At 35.8% G+C, this 15,076-nt stretch overlaps 3 protein-coding genes across 4 annotated transcripts; all 3 read left to right on the top strand.

The window, feature by feature from the left end:
• The first annotated feature begins 1,144 nt into the window (after nt 1-1,144).
• On the top strand, nt 1,145-7,750 carry LOC112710703 (intermediate cleaving peptidase 55, mitochondrial). 2 transcript variants are annotated; one of them, XR_003156965.3, is made up of 14 exons: nt 1,145-1,364; nt 1,595-1,684; nt 1,825-2,088; nt 2,404-2,496; nt 2,712-2,918; nt 3,079-3,182; nt 3,329-3,395; nt 3,475-3,582; nt 4,621-4,713; nt 5,069-5,159; nt 5,339-5,404; nt 6,068-6,123; nt 6,870-6,930; nt 7,193-7,750. XR_003156965.3 is itself a non-coding variant. In XM_025763067.3 (14 exons), the coding sequence occupies exons 1-14, from the start codon at nt 1,317-1,319 to the stop codon at nt 7,304-7,306; spliced, it is 1,467 nt and encodes a 488-aa protein (XP_025618852.1). In that variant the 5' UTR covers nt 1,145-1,316; the 3' UTR covers nt 7,307-7,750. The 2 variants fall into 2 exon arrangements, 1 of the variants encoding a protein (XP_025618852.1); XM_025763067.3 differs by having other exon boundaries at nt 5,339-5,409.
• A 1,064-nt stretch (nt 7,751-8,814) lies between these two features.
• Nucleotides 8,815-12,085, top strand: LOC112709016 (uncharacterized). The gene is made up of 3 exons (XM_025760925.3): nt 8,815-9,530; nt 10,015-11,006; nt 11,106-12,085. Exons 1-2 carry the CDS (start codon nt 8,942-8,944, stop codon nt 10,800-10,802), a joined length of 1,377 nt encoding a protein of 458 aa, XP_025616710.1. The 5' UTR covers nt 8,815-8,941; the 3' UTR covers nt 10,803-11,006; nt 11,106-12,085.
• Nucleotides 10,872-11,932, top strand: LOC114924435 (uncharacterized). The gene is made up of 2 exons (XM_029288995.1): nt 10,872-10,938; nt 11,106-11,932. Exons 1-2 carry the CDS (start codon nt 10,872-10,874, stop codon nt 11,930-11,932), a joined length of 894 nt encoding a protein of 297 aa, XP_029144828.1.
• Nucleotides 12,086-15,076: the final 2,991 nt, after the last annotated feature.

The raw sequence follows: 15,076 nt of genomic DNA, 5'->3' as shown, positions 1-15,076 counted from the left end.
GAGATTTTTTTTTTAATTTTTGGAGACATTTTTGTACTTCGCTATAGGAATTGATTTATCTAATTGTGCGCGTTGACATTTAATGGCCAAGTACGCGAATCAATATTTTAGATCAGTTAGTGACTAATAGAAAAAAACTATATTATCTAATGAAAGTAAATGTTAGAAACTATTTTGTGTATTTCAAAGCTTGAAGGACTAAAGTATCTTATCTTAAAAACGGAGGTACTAATTGACTAATTCTGATAATTTAAGAGTTGAAAATAGAATAATTGTTTAAAGGGTTAACTATAAAAAATGCTCCCGAATTATTTAAACGCTAACAAAAATGTACCCAAATTTTACTATTGACAAAAATACCTTCAAATAATTTTAAAACGCGACTCAATAGTAAATATATGTTTTCAAAAAATGCTTTAGAAATTAAATTTTGATGCGATTTTTTGCGAGCATGATTATAAAAATGAGATATTATTATCCTTAAATTTTGGTGATGTTTCGTTAAGTATATATTTTTTTTATTAAAAATCAATAATACTTTTAAAAAATCACAAAAAATTATATACTTAACAAAAAATCACCAAATTTAAGAATAATAATATCTCATTTTTTAATTATTCTTGTAATAAATCGCATCAAAATTCAATCTCTAATGTATTTTTTGAGAAATACATATTTAATGTTAGATTTTTTACAAGATTATCTAACATTAAATTTGTATTTCTCAAAAAATACATTAGAGATTGAATTTTGATGCGATTTTTTGCAAGCATGATTAGAAAAATGAGATATTATTATGTTTAAAATTTGGTATTTTTTGTTAAGTATATATATTTTTTTGTAATTTTTTTGTTAACAACTAATAATACTTTTAAAAATCACAAAAAAGTTTATATACTTAACAAAAAAGTCATCAAATTTTAAAAATAATAATATTTATTTTTCTAATCATGTTTGTAAAAAATTACATCAAAATTTAATTTTTAAGATATTTTTAAAAATATATATTTATTATTGAATATTTTTATTGTATTTTTAAATTATTTAAAAATATTTTTATTAATAGTAAAATTCCAATATATTTTTGTGAGTGTTCGAATAATTAGAGGAAGTTTTTGACTGTGAAGCCTTGTTTAAAAATGCCATCCTACTCCCAATCCACACAACCCGAAAGTCCACTTGAAGAGAAATGTGGTCAATTCATAGCCGAAGGCCGAAGCATGTTATGTATGCTTTGTCGCTCTTAAACCCTCTAAAGTCTCAACTCTCAACTCTAAACCTCTGCTTTGAGCACACAGCAACCTCAGCTTAAAAAAATGCACTGTGTTCTGAGAAAACTAACCAACTCCATTTCACGCTCGCAGGTAAATATCTCTTCTTCGAATTCACTTTATTAATGTCTCTCAAGTTTTGTTATTTTCCTTTCTGTTTGTTCAGTTGCCGCTATTTTTCTATGATTAACACCATATCTTTCTATCTTTTATTTGTATAACCGGATATTTTGATTTTGGTTAAATAACGAGAAGGTTTGAATTTGATGATTCGTTTGTGTTTCTCTAACTAATTAACTAACTAATTACTTTTGATTTCAAAGTTTCGTACGAAGATTGTAGGTTTTCGTTCGTATTGCAGTAACAAGGTGGTTGTTGATATTGGACAACCAACCCCTGCTTCTCATCCAAAGGTGCTATTCCATAACATTTTCCCCTTTTCTATTCCATAACATTTGCTAAAATGATTTTTTTTGTCATATGGTTTTTCATTAAGGGTTAAGGCTAATTCCTGATTAGCATGTTTATATGTTGTCTTGCAATGTGTTTTTAGTTACTAAAAGATGGGGAGATCACCCCAGGTATATCCAGCGATGAATATATCGAAAGAAGGAAGAAGTTATTGGATCTTCTCCCCGAGAAGAGTTTGGCCATCATTGCAGCCGCACCGGTGAAGATGATGACGGATGTTGTGCCATATACATTTCGACAAGATGCGGATTATTTGTATATCACAGGCTGCCAACAACCCGGTGGTGTGGCCGTTTTAGGACATGATATCGGTTTATGCATGTTCATGCCAGAAGTTAAACTTTATGTTAGTCTGACAACATCTTATCCTTATTGTGACTTGAATTCTCTTTCGATTTTCTACTGGAACATTTTCTGTGATAATATTCAACTTATGTAAATTGTTTTTAGACTAAAAAAAATTGGTTATTTGTTTATTGAGTTAGTCTCTGGTCAATCTTTAAATATATTGTAGTATAATATTTCAGTTGTTCAATCATGCAAGTATCCATGGATTTGGGTCATTGTGTGTGTGATTTTTGTTGTTGCTTCTTCTAGTTCTGCAGCAAGGAAGTAAGTAATCCGGAATCTGATGTAATTTTAAAACCATACTTTTGTCTAGGATGTGACTTGGCAAGGGCAAATAGCAGGAGTTGAAGCGGCATTAGATACATTCAAGGCTGACAAGGCATATCCGATGAGGAAATTGCGTGAGGTGGATCATTACTATCCATTATTAAACATAAATTTTCAAGCATCTATGTTTTTGTCTTATGCATCTGAAATATTTCCATAGATAAACCTGCTAGAGGCTTGCAGCCAATGTTGCTGAAGCTCTAATAAAGATTTTTTATGTTCCTCACCTCCTCGGTCAAGCAGTTGTGCTATTTATAATGATATTTTATTTAACATTTTTAATTAATGATTCAGATCCTTCCAGATATGTTACGGGGATCCTCAAAGTTATTCCACAACACTCAGACTGCAACCTCCACATACACGGAACTGGAGGCCTTCCAAAAGCTAGTTTATTGTAACAATGTAAGGGATTTATCTGTTTATACACATCAATTGCGATGGATAAAGTCACCAGCTGAGCTAAAGCTCATGAAGGAAGCTGCATCGATTGCTTGTCAGGTACATCCATCTTCGTTGCGCAGTTAATAGTCCAATGACTCAAATTCCTAGCGAGGCTGTCTGATACACCGTTGTTAATTATATTTCTACCATTCGTTGGGTCTAGGTGCAAAATGATAAAATCTTGATACTTTGAACCTTTCCTGTCTGTCTTGAATAGGCCCTTTTGTTGACTATGCTGCATTCAAAAACATACCCTTTTGAAGGTATGCTAGCTGCAAAGGTTGAATATGAATGCAGAATGAGAGGAGCACAGCGAATGGGGTGAGTGCCTCTCTATTGAATTAATTAACTGCTTAAGGATTTCTTTCATTTATGATTACTTTTGTGTTTTTAATTGATAGTTTAAGAACCTTTCAAATTTATCAATGATTAATTGCACACTTGTCCTTTATTGCACTTCATAACAGATTCAATCCTGTTGTTGGTGGTGGGCCGAATGCAAGTGTCATACACTATTCTAGAAATGACCAAAAGGTAAATTTAGTTATCATCACCAAATGCTGTCTCCTAGTATTTATTTTTTATTGTTGAATTTTTATCATATATTTGGCAGATTAAACAGGGAGATCTTGTTTTGATGGATGTTGGATGTGAGTTACATGGTTATGTTAGTGATCTTACTCGTACCTGGCCTCCCTGTGGTAGCTTTTCTTCTTCCCAGGTTTGCCTAATTGAATTGCTTATAGTAATTCCACATAGTTATTGGACGAAACAAGTTTATTTTATTGTCATGGTGTCATTTGCCATTTCATCCTTGGTGGTATATTTAGGAGTTTGTTTATGAAACTTTATTTACCTTCATCCTGTTTAATAAGGCCTTAAAGTTCCTTGCCACTTCAACCAAATCCATGAATGAATTGCTTAATGTTTCTTTTTATCTTTATTTTTTTAAAAAAACATAAAAGGAAATCTCCATCTTCCAAATAAGGAAAGTGTGAAAGTTCATCCTTATCTTTAATTGAGGATTGAGTAATACATATGATTGTGCATCTATTATAAAAGGGCCGCAAGGAATGAAAGGCACCTATTTTTTGTTGGTAAAATTTAGTATTAAAACTGTAAGAATTAGGAGAGTAAAGAAAGCGAGGAAGCAGATGCCTCAAAGACTTATTGGTGTTTCTCTCAATACATACTTTTCTATTTGACTACTCTTTGGTAGTCAGTGAGATTTCTTCAACAAGACAGTATGCTAGTACCACTTTCTTATCGATTCACTTGTTTGAAAATTCAATAAGCAACCAAAAGGCTTGCCACAGGAATCCATGACAGATCAGAAGATGGCATTACGGAAGAAGTGAAGATTTATGTTGGTGCAAATATGCTGAATTAGTGAGATATGCTCCTTTTTAACTTTGTTCATGCACGTTTGGGCATTCAAGATTCTCAATATATTCTTCCCTTGCCCATGGCATAAGGGATCTCATGGGGCTCTCTCTCCTTTTTATTTTTTATTTTAATGTTGTTTTTTGGAGGGGGGACTAGGAAAAGAATATCAAATGATACAAGGAAGCGGCGGAAAAGAGATCCTCAGAACTTATATTTTGTGCCATGGCATCTTCCCCTCTTTATGCTAGCCAATGAAATTTAAATGTGTAGAGCTTACTTTTTGCACCTTATTAATGCACAGTGAAATTGCTCATTTCAAATGCATTGTCGTCTTAATCTTAGTGTGTGATATGATCTCCTCTTGTACATTCAGGAAGAACTTTATGAGCTTATATTGGAAACGAACAAGCGTTGTGTGGAACTTTGTAAACCTGGTGCCAGTATTCGAGAAATACACAACTATTCGGTATCTCCTTTTTCTTATCCCTTCTTAACAAATTTTAGGACAGAATCCATCTATTACTGCCATCCACCCGAAAACTTTAAATAAACGATTTGTACAAGATGACCAGTTTTTTCTTTCCCGTTGTCCCTGTATTTTGCCTTAATGCTCGATAATGCATTATGCGGACTATCTCATAACAATTAATAGCCATTAAAGTGTGCTACTGACCTGAATATTTCCATGATAGAGATATCTGTGTTTTTTGAGTGTCACTTTTTGTTACCTTCAGTTGAATGTTAACTCATTGTATACTCAATTAGCTTCCTGAAGCTTTATTTATAAAATAGAAAAACTTGTTAAAGGTCTGGTTGCATAGGTTGATATGCTGCAAAAAGGATTCAAGGAGATTGGACTATTGAAAAACGGTGGAAGCAGTTCCTACCACAAGTTGAACCCAACTTCTATAGGTATCTTTCTTAAAGCACCCTTTAATCTTTTCACTGTCAAAATATGAAAGATATGGACTTCATAATAACCATTTGTTACTCTAGAGATTCATAGCTAGTTTGGATTTTTGAACTAATTTATACGATGATAGCTAATAGAGATTGGATGTATTCAATCACATCACATTTTGTTGGTCCAGGTCACTATCTAGGAATGGACATTCATGATTGTTCAATGGTCAGCTTTGATGCTCCTCTGAAGCCAGGTGTTGTAAGTTATTTCCTTGACTATGCAATAGTTTTATCTACTAGTTTGTTATACATATCGAATATGGAGAAATTGAAATAATAGAGCTTCTAAATTCTAATGACAAAATGTTGGAAAACGTATTTTCAGCATGCTATCTTCAGGACAGTAGGTGGACACTTTTCATGTCAAATGATAACAAAAGTTCCATCCACAGAATAAACTGCCTAATAAAAGAATAGGGATTCTACAATTCTTGCATTATTATAATCACAGCCAATCCAAGAACTAAACCAAAAGTAAATAAATGTGTTATTTTAAAAACAGGATAATCTTCACGTTGAAAGAAAGCCATCCATGTGGTTGTGGTTTAACTTGGGGTGAGTTTGATTTTTGTTTTCCCACAACAAAAGTGATTTCTTAACAACATAATTTTCCCAATGAAGTTACTCATGTTACTTTCTCTAATCGAAGGCTGAAAACATAATTTATTTTATTTTTATATTTTTGTGTTGAAATTAGGATGACTACCTTCTATTGAAAATGAGTTGTTTTTAGGAAAAAAGAAAAGCTGAACCAAATTCCCTGTATGAGACAGAATATATTTTGCACTTCTACTGCTTTACTTAATATCCATTGGCTGACACGTGACAGCTTATGCTTTTTAATTCATTGTGAGCAGGTGATAACTATTGAACCAGGAGTTTACATCCCATCTTCTTATAACTGCCCAGAGAGGTACTTGTGGTGTAAAACTGAAATTGATTATTGGAAACTGTCATTTTTCGTCACTTGCTCTGAGATTTCTCTAGTTCACCAAGATGTTTCTACCAAAAGACATGAAATTTCGTTACAGTTTCCATCAATTGATCAGCTTCAAGAATCCCTTTTTCATAATTTCTTTCAGAGTTCTCGAGTCTCTCTGTACCTCTGGCTATTGGAGCATCCTCCATCTATATTTCATATTTTTAAATCTATCAAGAGAATTATTACAATAATCGGACTTAAAATTCTTAGTTGGGTATTAAGAATCTTATATTCCAAGTTAATCTGTTTTTAGCTGTAATTCAATTTGCAGAGATTGGATCTTCTCAATTTTTTTTTCTCACTTGAGAGGGGTAAAGTGTGATTTCTTACCATACATTTTATAAGTAGGACCAAGAGAGATCATGAGAGAGAAAATATTAAAAGATTAGAGATCACACTTTACACCCTCAATTGGAAAAAAAAATTAAGAGGATCCATTTTCCAAAGTTGCATCGGCCTAAGATAATATGCCTTTTGTCTTCAGGTCTTTGTTCTACTAGTTGGGTTCATTTAGCTATTCACTCTTCATAACTTTTGTTACATCATTGGTTGATCTCTTCACATAATATTCATCATGCATTCCATTGAGCATAAATTTGTCTTCAAACATGGAAATAAATGTTACAACTTCATGTTACTGTTATTGATATAATCCATCTCGAGAGACGTGCATACAGGTATCGAGGCATCGGGATTAGGATTGAGGATGAGGTACTCATCACAGAAACTGGTTACGAAGTAAGTTCTTTAAATGTCATGTTATTGAAACTAGTTTTTATCAATTTTTAACAGCTAGAGGCGTAGAGGTGCTGATCCGGGTTTTCTTGAGTGATAGAATAATATCCGAAAACATGATGATAAATATCTATATCTTGGCCTTCTTTTTCCCCTTTTTCTTTTTTTCGCCCCAAAAAATTATTAATTTTACCAGAACTTGCGCCATATGATATGGTTTGATCGTTATAGTTAGAGCAAAGTAACTAACGTCGTTGTAACACAGGTCCTTACAGCATCAATTCCAAAAGAAGTAAAACAAATTGAGTCCTTACTAAACAACTTCTGCAATGGAATGGGTGTGGAGAACCAAAATAACATGAGAGCTACATTCAGTTGACAATCCCCTTAAAACATTCAAGAACCAGAATAGTGATCTCTTCACGTGTTAATACCAAATACCAATGTTCTAAATCTAGGAGCAGTGGCCCAGTTATTTTCATCCTTTGTTTTGGTCCCTTGAATCATCAACATGAGCATAATAATGCACTCTAGAATCTTGGAGGGGAACAAATCAAGTGTGTGTTGTGTTATTTAGCTTGTTTCATTTACTCCCCCCCTCCCCCCCCCCCCCTCTTTTTTATTTTTCAATTTTTTACTTACTACCCTGATTTTAGTGATTGATTCAGAGCTTTTCTTATTTTAGCTTTTTCCCCCCTTGAAGAAAATTATTGTTGTAAATGATTGGTGGTATCATGAAACAACCAACTTGCGACTTCTTGTTTACACCTGTTGGAATGTAACTTTATACTACATTTATGACAAATATAGTCATTTGTTTAAACTTAGAGGTTTAGCTAATAATAAGGTTATCAATTGAGAATTTTCTTTTTGAAAGGTAGAGTTTATTTGTTTTAATGTTTTTATTATACATTTATTAAAGTATAAAAATTTAAAGTTTGCTATTAATAGTTAAACCCTAAATTAAAACCTTATGCATACAAGTATACAACTTAAATCCCTTTCTATAAGACAAAACTTAATAGAAAAATATTATTCGCATATTAAAACACTCCAAATACCCATATAAAAATATGGTTGTTACAAATTAATTGCGTTTTTAAATTATTTTTTAATTAACAAAATAAGGACAAAACAGTATTTAATTATTTATTAATAAAGGATGTATATTACAACAAAATCAAGTTTTTTATATTTTCACTCAATTAGATGAGATTCTTTTCAATTCATAGATATTTTTTTTATCATTTCATGTTTTATTTATATATTCATTTGTTTTTTGTCTTCCATAAAATTTATTTTGTCTTTTTTTTCATTCATTTTACTAGAGTACTATGAAAAACATTAAGGCTCCAATTGTATATGCAAAACTAAACATCTCCAAGTATTCTACTACAATATAATTATATGTAAGAAGGTTACGATGTCTCCAACGGTTCAATTTTATCGTTATGGAGGGCATGTGTGTGCTATGCTTGGATATGGAGTTAGGGGGGAATACACATATGTGTGGGACAGACTTTTGTCCGTTTGAGATGAAGGAACTCGGACCGTGCGAGTTCTTTGGATTTAAAAATTTTATAAACAAATCGCACGGTCCGATTTGCTTAGCAACCGTATAGAACTTCAAGTATAAGGAATCGGACCCAACGAGTTGACATCTTAGGAATGGGTATGAAAATCGCACGGTCCGAGTTCTTAGCTGAGATTATGAATTGGTGATCAATGAACTCGGACCCTCCGTTTTGTGGTAAGGAAACAAAGAAATCGGATGGTCTGAGTTCTGTGTTAGAAATTTTTTTTTTGGTTCAAGTTAACCTAGTCGTAGGGTTCAAGTTCCTCAAAGGTTGTGATATAAAAGGGTGAAGTGAACTGGTAGGAGGGACAGTAGCTGGGTCTCCCTTCTTCTTCGACGGCTGCGTCTTTCTTCTTCTTCAAAACTCTCTCTTTTTTCTGTTTTGATTTTGATAATGTAGTATCTAAGCTTATATTTCTTTTATGGTGAGTGAAAAAAATGAGTGACAGAGTATTGCTAAAATTATTTTATTTTGGTCAGATTTTGTTAGAAACGGCTGAAGGAGTAAAATTTATTTGTGAAAGCCCAGTAGATATTGTTATTCCTTTCATTATCTCATTTGAGGAGCTAAAAGGAGTAATCTGTGAAAAAATTGGTTCTGAGAGGGCAAGAAATATATCATGTATTCTATACAGATATCCCATACAGGTGTTTGGTGGATTCGTACAGTATCAATCCAAATATGTGACGGACGATGCAAGCATGCAGGAGATGCTTTTAATGTATATTGAAAACCGGTCACAGATCTCGTTCATCGAGTTGTATGTTGAGTTTGAACAATTTGAGGCTGACCAGAATATTCTACAGGAAGATTATAATAGTGACAGTGAAGAAGAGTTCGAAAGCAACTATGAATTTTCTGTTCCAGATGGTGATGAAGATCAAGGTGGGAGAACCATGTGCCCAGATGTGACAGAAGTGGCAAATGCACTTGCAAACGAAGTGCCGTTTGAGGAGCCATCATTCATGCGAGTTTTAGACTTGGGAGCCATGCATGTTCCTGAATTTCCGGAATATATGACTGCAGGTACGTAATTGTGGTATAAGTGTTTTTGTAGTTAGACATTGATTGAGTTATGAAGATTTTACCCTTTTTTTAGCATTATTTAATCATGAGTGAAGGTGTCGTAGTTGTCAGGATCTAACCGGTCCTCGACCCGTTAAGGAAATTATTTTTTTCTTTTATATGCTTGATGTGTTTGTTAGGAAATAATATTTATGTTGTATAAGATATGGTTGTAGCAAATTGCATGAGTTTGTAACAATTATCAGCACAACTTTGATGTATTGTACGGTTCAAATGGCATGAATCGGACCGGACCGACACGGTTCGTTTGGTTTTCCGGTCGAACCGGCCAGTTCGGTCTGATTTTTTACATTTGCTGTTGATGTGCTTATGTTGTTTAATGTGATATCATAAAATGTTGATATATTTTTTTATTTAAAGCATACTGGTTTTTTACATTTGCTGCGTATTAATGAAATTTATCTTATGGCATTTGTCCCAGCAGAAATTCCTATGGTCGCAGATGGTGAATTCGTCGTTGGGATGGAGTTCAGTTCCAGGGAAGCTGTTATTAAGGCGGTTAAGGATTATACCATACGACGAAGCGTAGACTACCGGGTATATGAGTCTGAGCCGTTGACATTTTATGCCAAGTGTACACAGTATGGGTCAGGGTGTGATTGGCTTATCAGGGTTAGCTTAATCAGCAGGAAGTACTGTTGGGTTATAAGGAGATATAATGGTAGCCACACCTGTACCACAGCCACCATTTCACAGGATCATTCGAAACTGGACTCTATCACAATTGCAGAAGCAATAAAGCCACTGGTTGAGGTTGACCCCTCCTTAAAGGTAAAATCGGTAATAGCAGAAGTGCAATCAAAATTCAACTACACCGTCAGTTACCGGAAAGCATGGTTGGCTAAGCAGAGGGCAATAGAAAAAATATTTGGAGGTTGGAAGCATCGTATGAAGCCTTGCCTATATGGTTTGAGGCCATGTGTCACAAGGAACCATCAGCTGTTGTCCATTTTGAGACTATGCCTGCATATCAAGGCGATGACTTGGTGGGTGATATTCGGGTACTGCATCGTGTATTCTGAAGTTATTACCCTTGTATTAGGGCATTCAGACATTGTAAGCCAATTGTCCAGGTGGATGGTACTCACTTGTACGGAAAGTATAAGGGTTGTCTGCTTGTGGCAGTTTCCCAGGATGGAAACAACAATATCGTTCCGATTGCGTTTGCTATTGTTGAGGGAGAGACTTCTGATGCATGGCATTTTTTCCTAAGTAACCTCCGTCAACATGTTGTTACTCGGGATGGAGTGGGTCTAATATCTGACAGGCACGAGTCCATCAATGCAGCTGTCGAACGAAGTAACGGAACTTGGTCACCTCCTAGAGCTTTTTATATGTTTTGCATCAGGCATATAGAGTCGAATTTTCTGAGAAAATTCAAGGCACCTTACCTACAAAAATTGGTCGTTAACATCGGTAAAAATTTACTAAATTTAAGCAAATTATTAGTAGATGTGCCTTAAATAAATCTATTGATTTTAATTACGTTGCTTTCTACATGCTTTGATCTGCTAGGATATTCGAGGACGGTGCGGGAGTACGAAGTGCGTTACCAGCGTTTAAGGGACCGCGGCGAGGCATACACAAATTGGTTAGATCGAATTCCTCGCGAACAGTACGCACTGGCCTTTGATGGCGGGTATCGATGGGGTCACATGACGACGAATCTAGTGGAGTGCATCAACTCAGTATTGAAGGGTGCCCGCAATCTTCCCATTACAGCTCTTGTGAAGGCAACATTCTACAGACTAGATAAAGAGTTGTTCACCCGTAAAAGAGCGGAGGCGGAAGCCCGGATTAATGCTGGCCATGTGTTTTCTGAGATAGTGACATCGAAATTGCATGCAAACCAACTTGCATCAGGAAACATACAGGTTAGTTGCTTTGACCCCCAGAATGAGGTCTTTGAGGTTCGTGAGATGCCAAGTGGGCTAGAGTTTGCAGTTGATCTACGTAGCCTTCGATGTGACTGTGGTGAGTTCCAAGTGGACCGGATCCCCTGTCGACATGTATTCGCATGTTGTGCCAACCAGCGACTTGATTGGCGACTTTATGTTCATGATGTGTATAAGATGGATCAAGTGCGGCGGGTGTACCGAGCACGGTTTAGGCCACTAGGTAATCCCACTACATGGCCTGCTTACAACGGACCTCGGTTCATCCCGAATCCGTACATGCGACGGGTGTCAAAAGGTCGGCCCAGGATGACGCGTTTTCTGAATGAGATGGACACGAGGATGTTACGTCGTCCTAGGCAATGTACTCTATGTGGTGCTGAGGGACATAGTCGAAGCAGATGCCGTCGGTCTGTTGCTTTAAATACCAACAGAGAAGCCCCCTAGGTTCACAGTTTTAATATGATATTGTATAATAAAACCTGACTGAGCAAATTGAGGTAACATGACCTGCTATATGTAACCTTATAATTAATGACACTCTAGTATTATGACATATCTGTAGCATTATATAACATGATGGTTAGTATATCAATTGCTAAATATCTGTAGTATCATATTAAGGTTTTAAGAGACATTATTACATGCTCCAGATGGCTAATACATCAATAATGTCCAACACATATACCGTACTCTATCCAAGGTCCAACACATATAAACAAGTCTAATTGATAAAATATTTTCATCGTTACATAATGTCTAACCAATACAAATAATTCTAAACATTACATAAAGTCATCAGTACATAACGTCTAACAAATACATATAACTACATAATGTCTAACAAATACATATAACTCATAACATTACATAAAGTCATCAATACATAAAGTTTAACAAATACAAATAACTCTAAACAAAAGGAAAGAACTATTTTCTCATTTTCCACTGTACGTCCTTCACAAAGCTCTTGCATTTCTTGGCGGCTTTTTTGAAGACAGAAGGGGTGAAACGATTAGCGCTCCGACGTGGCGGATCAATCCTCAGATTGTAACCTTTGACATTGTCATCTGGACTGCGTGCCTGACCTGTAACCAATTTTGAATAAACAAGTATGTGCAGCACATTACATATTCAAATACCAACATAAATACCACAAATCATGAAGCAAAATCCAATAAGATATGCCATTTATGCAAAGAAAGTAAATAAGTCATGGAATATATAAAGCAAAATAGTAAACATAATACCATCGTTGCGAGATTCTTCATCCTCATCGAACTTTTCAATTTCATCCTCGTCGTCATCGCCCTCTTCATCCGGGTCATCTACTAAATACGCATCGGTTTCTTGTTCGAGTGCGTTAGTATCTTCCTCAATGAGTCCCATGTTACATCGGTTAGGATTTTGACTATTCAGAACACCTCGTCCACCCTCACTCCTACTAGAGTCAACAGATACAAAGCCTCCAGAAGCAACAGATGAGGTATGGCCTGGATACCTTGCATCCAACGAATACCTGCCAGGCATAAACTCAGGCTGATCGCCATATTGTGAATGTGCTCCATCTGCAGACATGAACCCAAGCAACTGGCTAAAAGAAGTTCCATCACCTATTTCAAACTGTGACATACCCCAATATTGTTGCTGTACTGGAAATGATGGGGTGAACTGTGTCTGAGGTAGATACTGGGTTGAGGCTTGAGGTTGTTCTTGTGGAGGCGGAATCGGAGGTGAACTATGTTGCTCCTGCTCTTCATTGTCCTCATCCATATCCTGACTACCCTCATCGGTATATTCATTACCCTCATCCATATCCTCATTGCCCACATCCAGATCCTGGTTACCTTCATCATTCTCTTCACCCGCAAGATTCGACAAGGCTAAGCGGGCCCCATATTTTGATCGGTACCAGTTCAGGTAGATATCCAACGGATGCTGTGAAGGCATGGGAAGCTCAGAAAGAACGTAGTGATACCGATTGGTCCAATGCATTACCCAATTTGAATGAGTCGGTGTCGTGGCCCAGTTAAGATTTTTAGGTCCAGTTAGAATCTCTCCATGAGCCTTATCCAAATTCTGTTCCTGAGAAGGTACTCCCTGAACGAAACCGAACTGTCGCCTGAACCTATCCGTGGCATGCCATTCGATACATTCAAACGACACCAATGGAACTGTAGCGCTCCAGACAACCGATTGCATGTATATTTCAGCAGGAATTATATTCGGATCCATACGATCCACAGCATAGGCAACCCAGACAAACTGAAAAATTAAAGAAAACTCATGATTACAACCCACAACACATAACTCTAACACAATGACTGATAGTTTTGTCGAAGCCCAATATTCCCAAAAGTAATGCTTCTTTAATTAAAACACACCTGGCCTTCCTGAAGTTCATCAAAGGCCTTCCTAAAGTGAGCTAGCTTCAGATATCTATATCGTCGGTCACCACGCTCCCAGTTACGCCACCTAATACGATGTCCTCAATTAGCTCAACTGAATCTTAAATATCAAGAAATGGATACATTGTAACATAATATTACCTGTTTGCAAGTGGAAAACTGCGGGGTTCTCTAGGAAGCGGCGATAGATATGGCAATCGCATCCAAGCCCAACCCAGCAGCAGTGTTAGTGGACCATCTATTTCCTTACAGTTATAACGAGATGCCCTGCATAACGCCCTGTAAAGGTGTGCTAGGCATGCCGAACCCCAACTATACTGTCCAATATTGACAAAATCACGAAGCAAGGGTAGAAATTTCCAGTGCACACCTGCCCCAGACTTATCCCCAAACAGTATCGTCCCAATCAGCAACATAATGTGACACCTCACATACCTAGTAATTAATGACAATCTAATATTATAACATATCTGTAGCATTATATAATACAATGGTTAATGCATTAATAGAAAAATATCTAATGTAGCATATTAGGCTATTATGAGACAATATTACATAGTCCACATGGCTTATACATAAATAACTTCAGCAACATAATATGACACCTCACATATCTCTGTATACTGATTTCATCATTCAATTCTAAATTCTCTTTTACATTCCGGAGCCATGTCAGTTTTATGCAGCTTGATCTACAGTCCTCTCTACGAGGTGCAACCCCAAATTGAAGCAGACACTCCGCCTCCATGGCTTCAAAACTACTCATTGTCATCCCTGTGACTGGAAGACCATCTGTGGGAAGACCAAGTATTAGAGCCACATCTTCAAGAGTCACGGAACATTCACCAATGGGGAGGTGAAACGTATGTGTGTCTGGGTGCCAACGTTCGATTAGAGCATTTACCAATGCTTTCTGACACTGAACTATCCCAATCTGAGACACATGATAGAACCCAGTAATCCGTAAATGCTCCTCCACCCTAACGTTGTACCGATCCGGAGGAACTGGGTGGTTACATGTCAACATTCTTAATTTCTACAAAAAAAACATAACAAATAACTAGTGATATAATTAACAGTTACTAACTTACCATCATTAATCATTTCAGTAAATCCTTATATAACTAATTCTTTTAACTTCTAAAATTATTTAATTAATCGTTAAAATTATTGATAATTAAAA

Source organism: Arachis hypogaea, chromosome 9 (genome assembly GCF_003086295.3).
Source record: "Arachis hypogaea cultivar Tifrunner chromosome 9, arahy.Tifrunner.gnm2.J5K5, whole genome shotgun sequence".
Classification (NCBI taxonomy): Eukaryota; Viridiplantae; Streptophyta; class Magnoliopsida; order Fabales; family Fabaceae; genus Arachis; species Arachis hypogaea.
The sequence above is the reverse complement of the archived record's forward strand: the minus strand, read 5'-3'. Positions and strand labels throughout refer to the sequence as shown.

Coding starts and splice junctions, on each gene's coding strand:
- LOC112709016 (XM_025760925.3), top strand. CDS start 8,942: ATGAGTGACAGAGTATTGCTAAAATTATTTTATTTTGGTCAGATTTTG. Junction 9,531..10,014: donor TCCGGAATATATGACTGCAG/GTACGTAATTGT, acceptor TTGTCCCAGCAG/AAATTCCTATGGTCGCAGAT.
- LOC112710703 (XM_025763067.3), top strand. CDS start 1,317: ATGCACTGTGTTCTGAGAAAACTAACCAACTCCATTTCACGCTCGCAG. Junction 2,089..2,403: donor TGCCAGAAGTTAAACTTTAT/GTTAGTCTGACA, acceptor ACTTTTGTCTAG/GATGTGACTTGGCAAGGGCA. Junction 2,497..2,711: donor CGATGAGGAAATTGCGTGAG/GTGGATCATTAC, acceptor TTAATGATTCAG/ATCCTTCCAGATATGTTACG.
- LOC114924435 (XM_029288995.1), top strand. CDS start 10,872: ATGCAGCTGTCGAACGAAGTAACGGAACTTGGTCACCTCCTAGAGCTT. Junction 10,939..11,105: donor TTTTATATGTTTTGCATCAG/GCATATAGAGTC, acceptor TTGATCTGCTAG/GATATTCGAGGACGGTGCGG.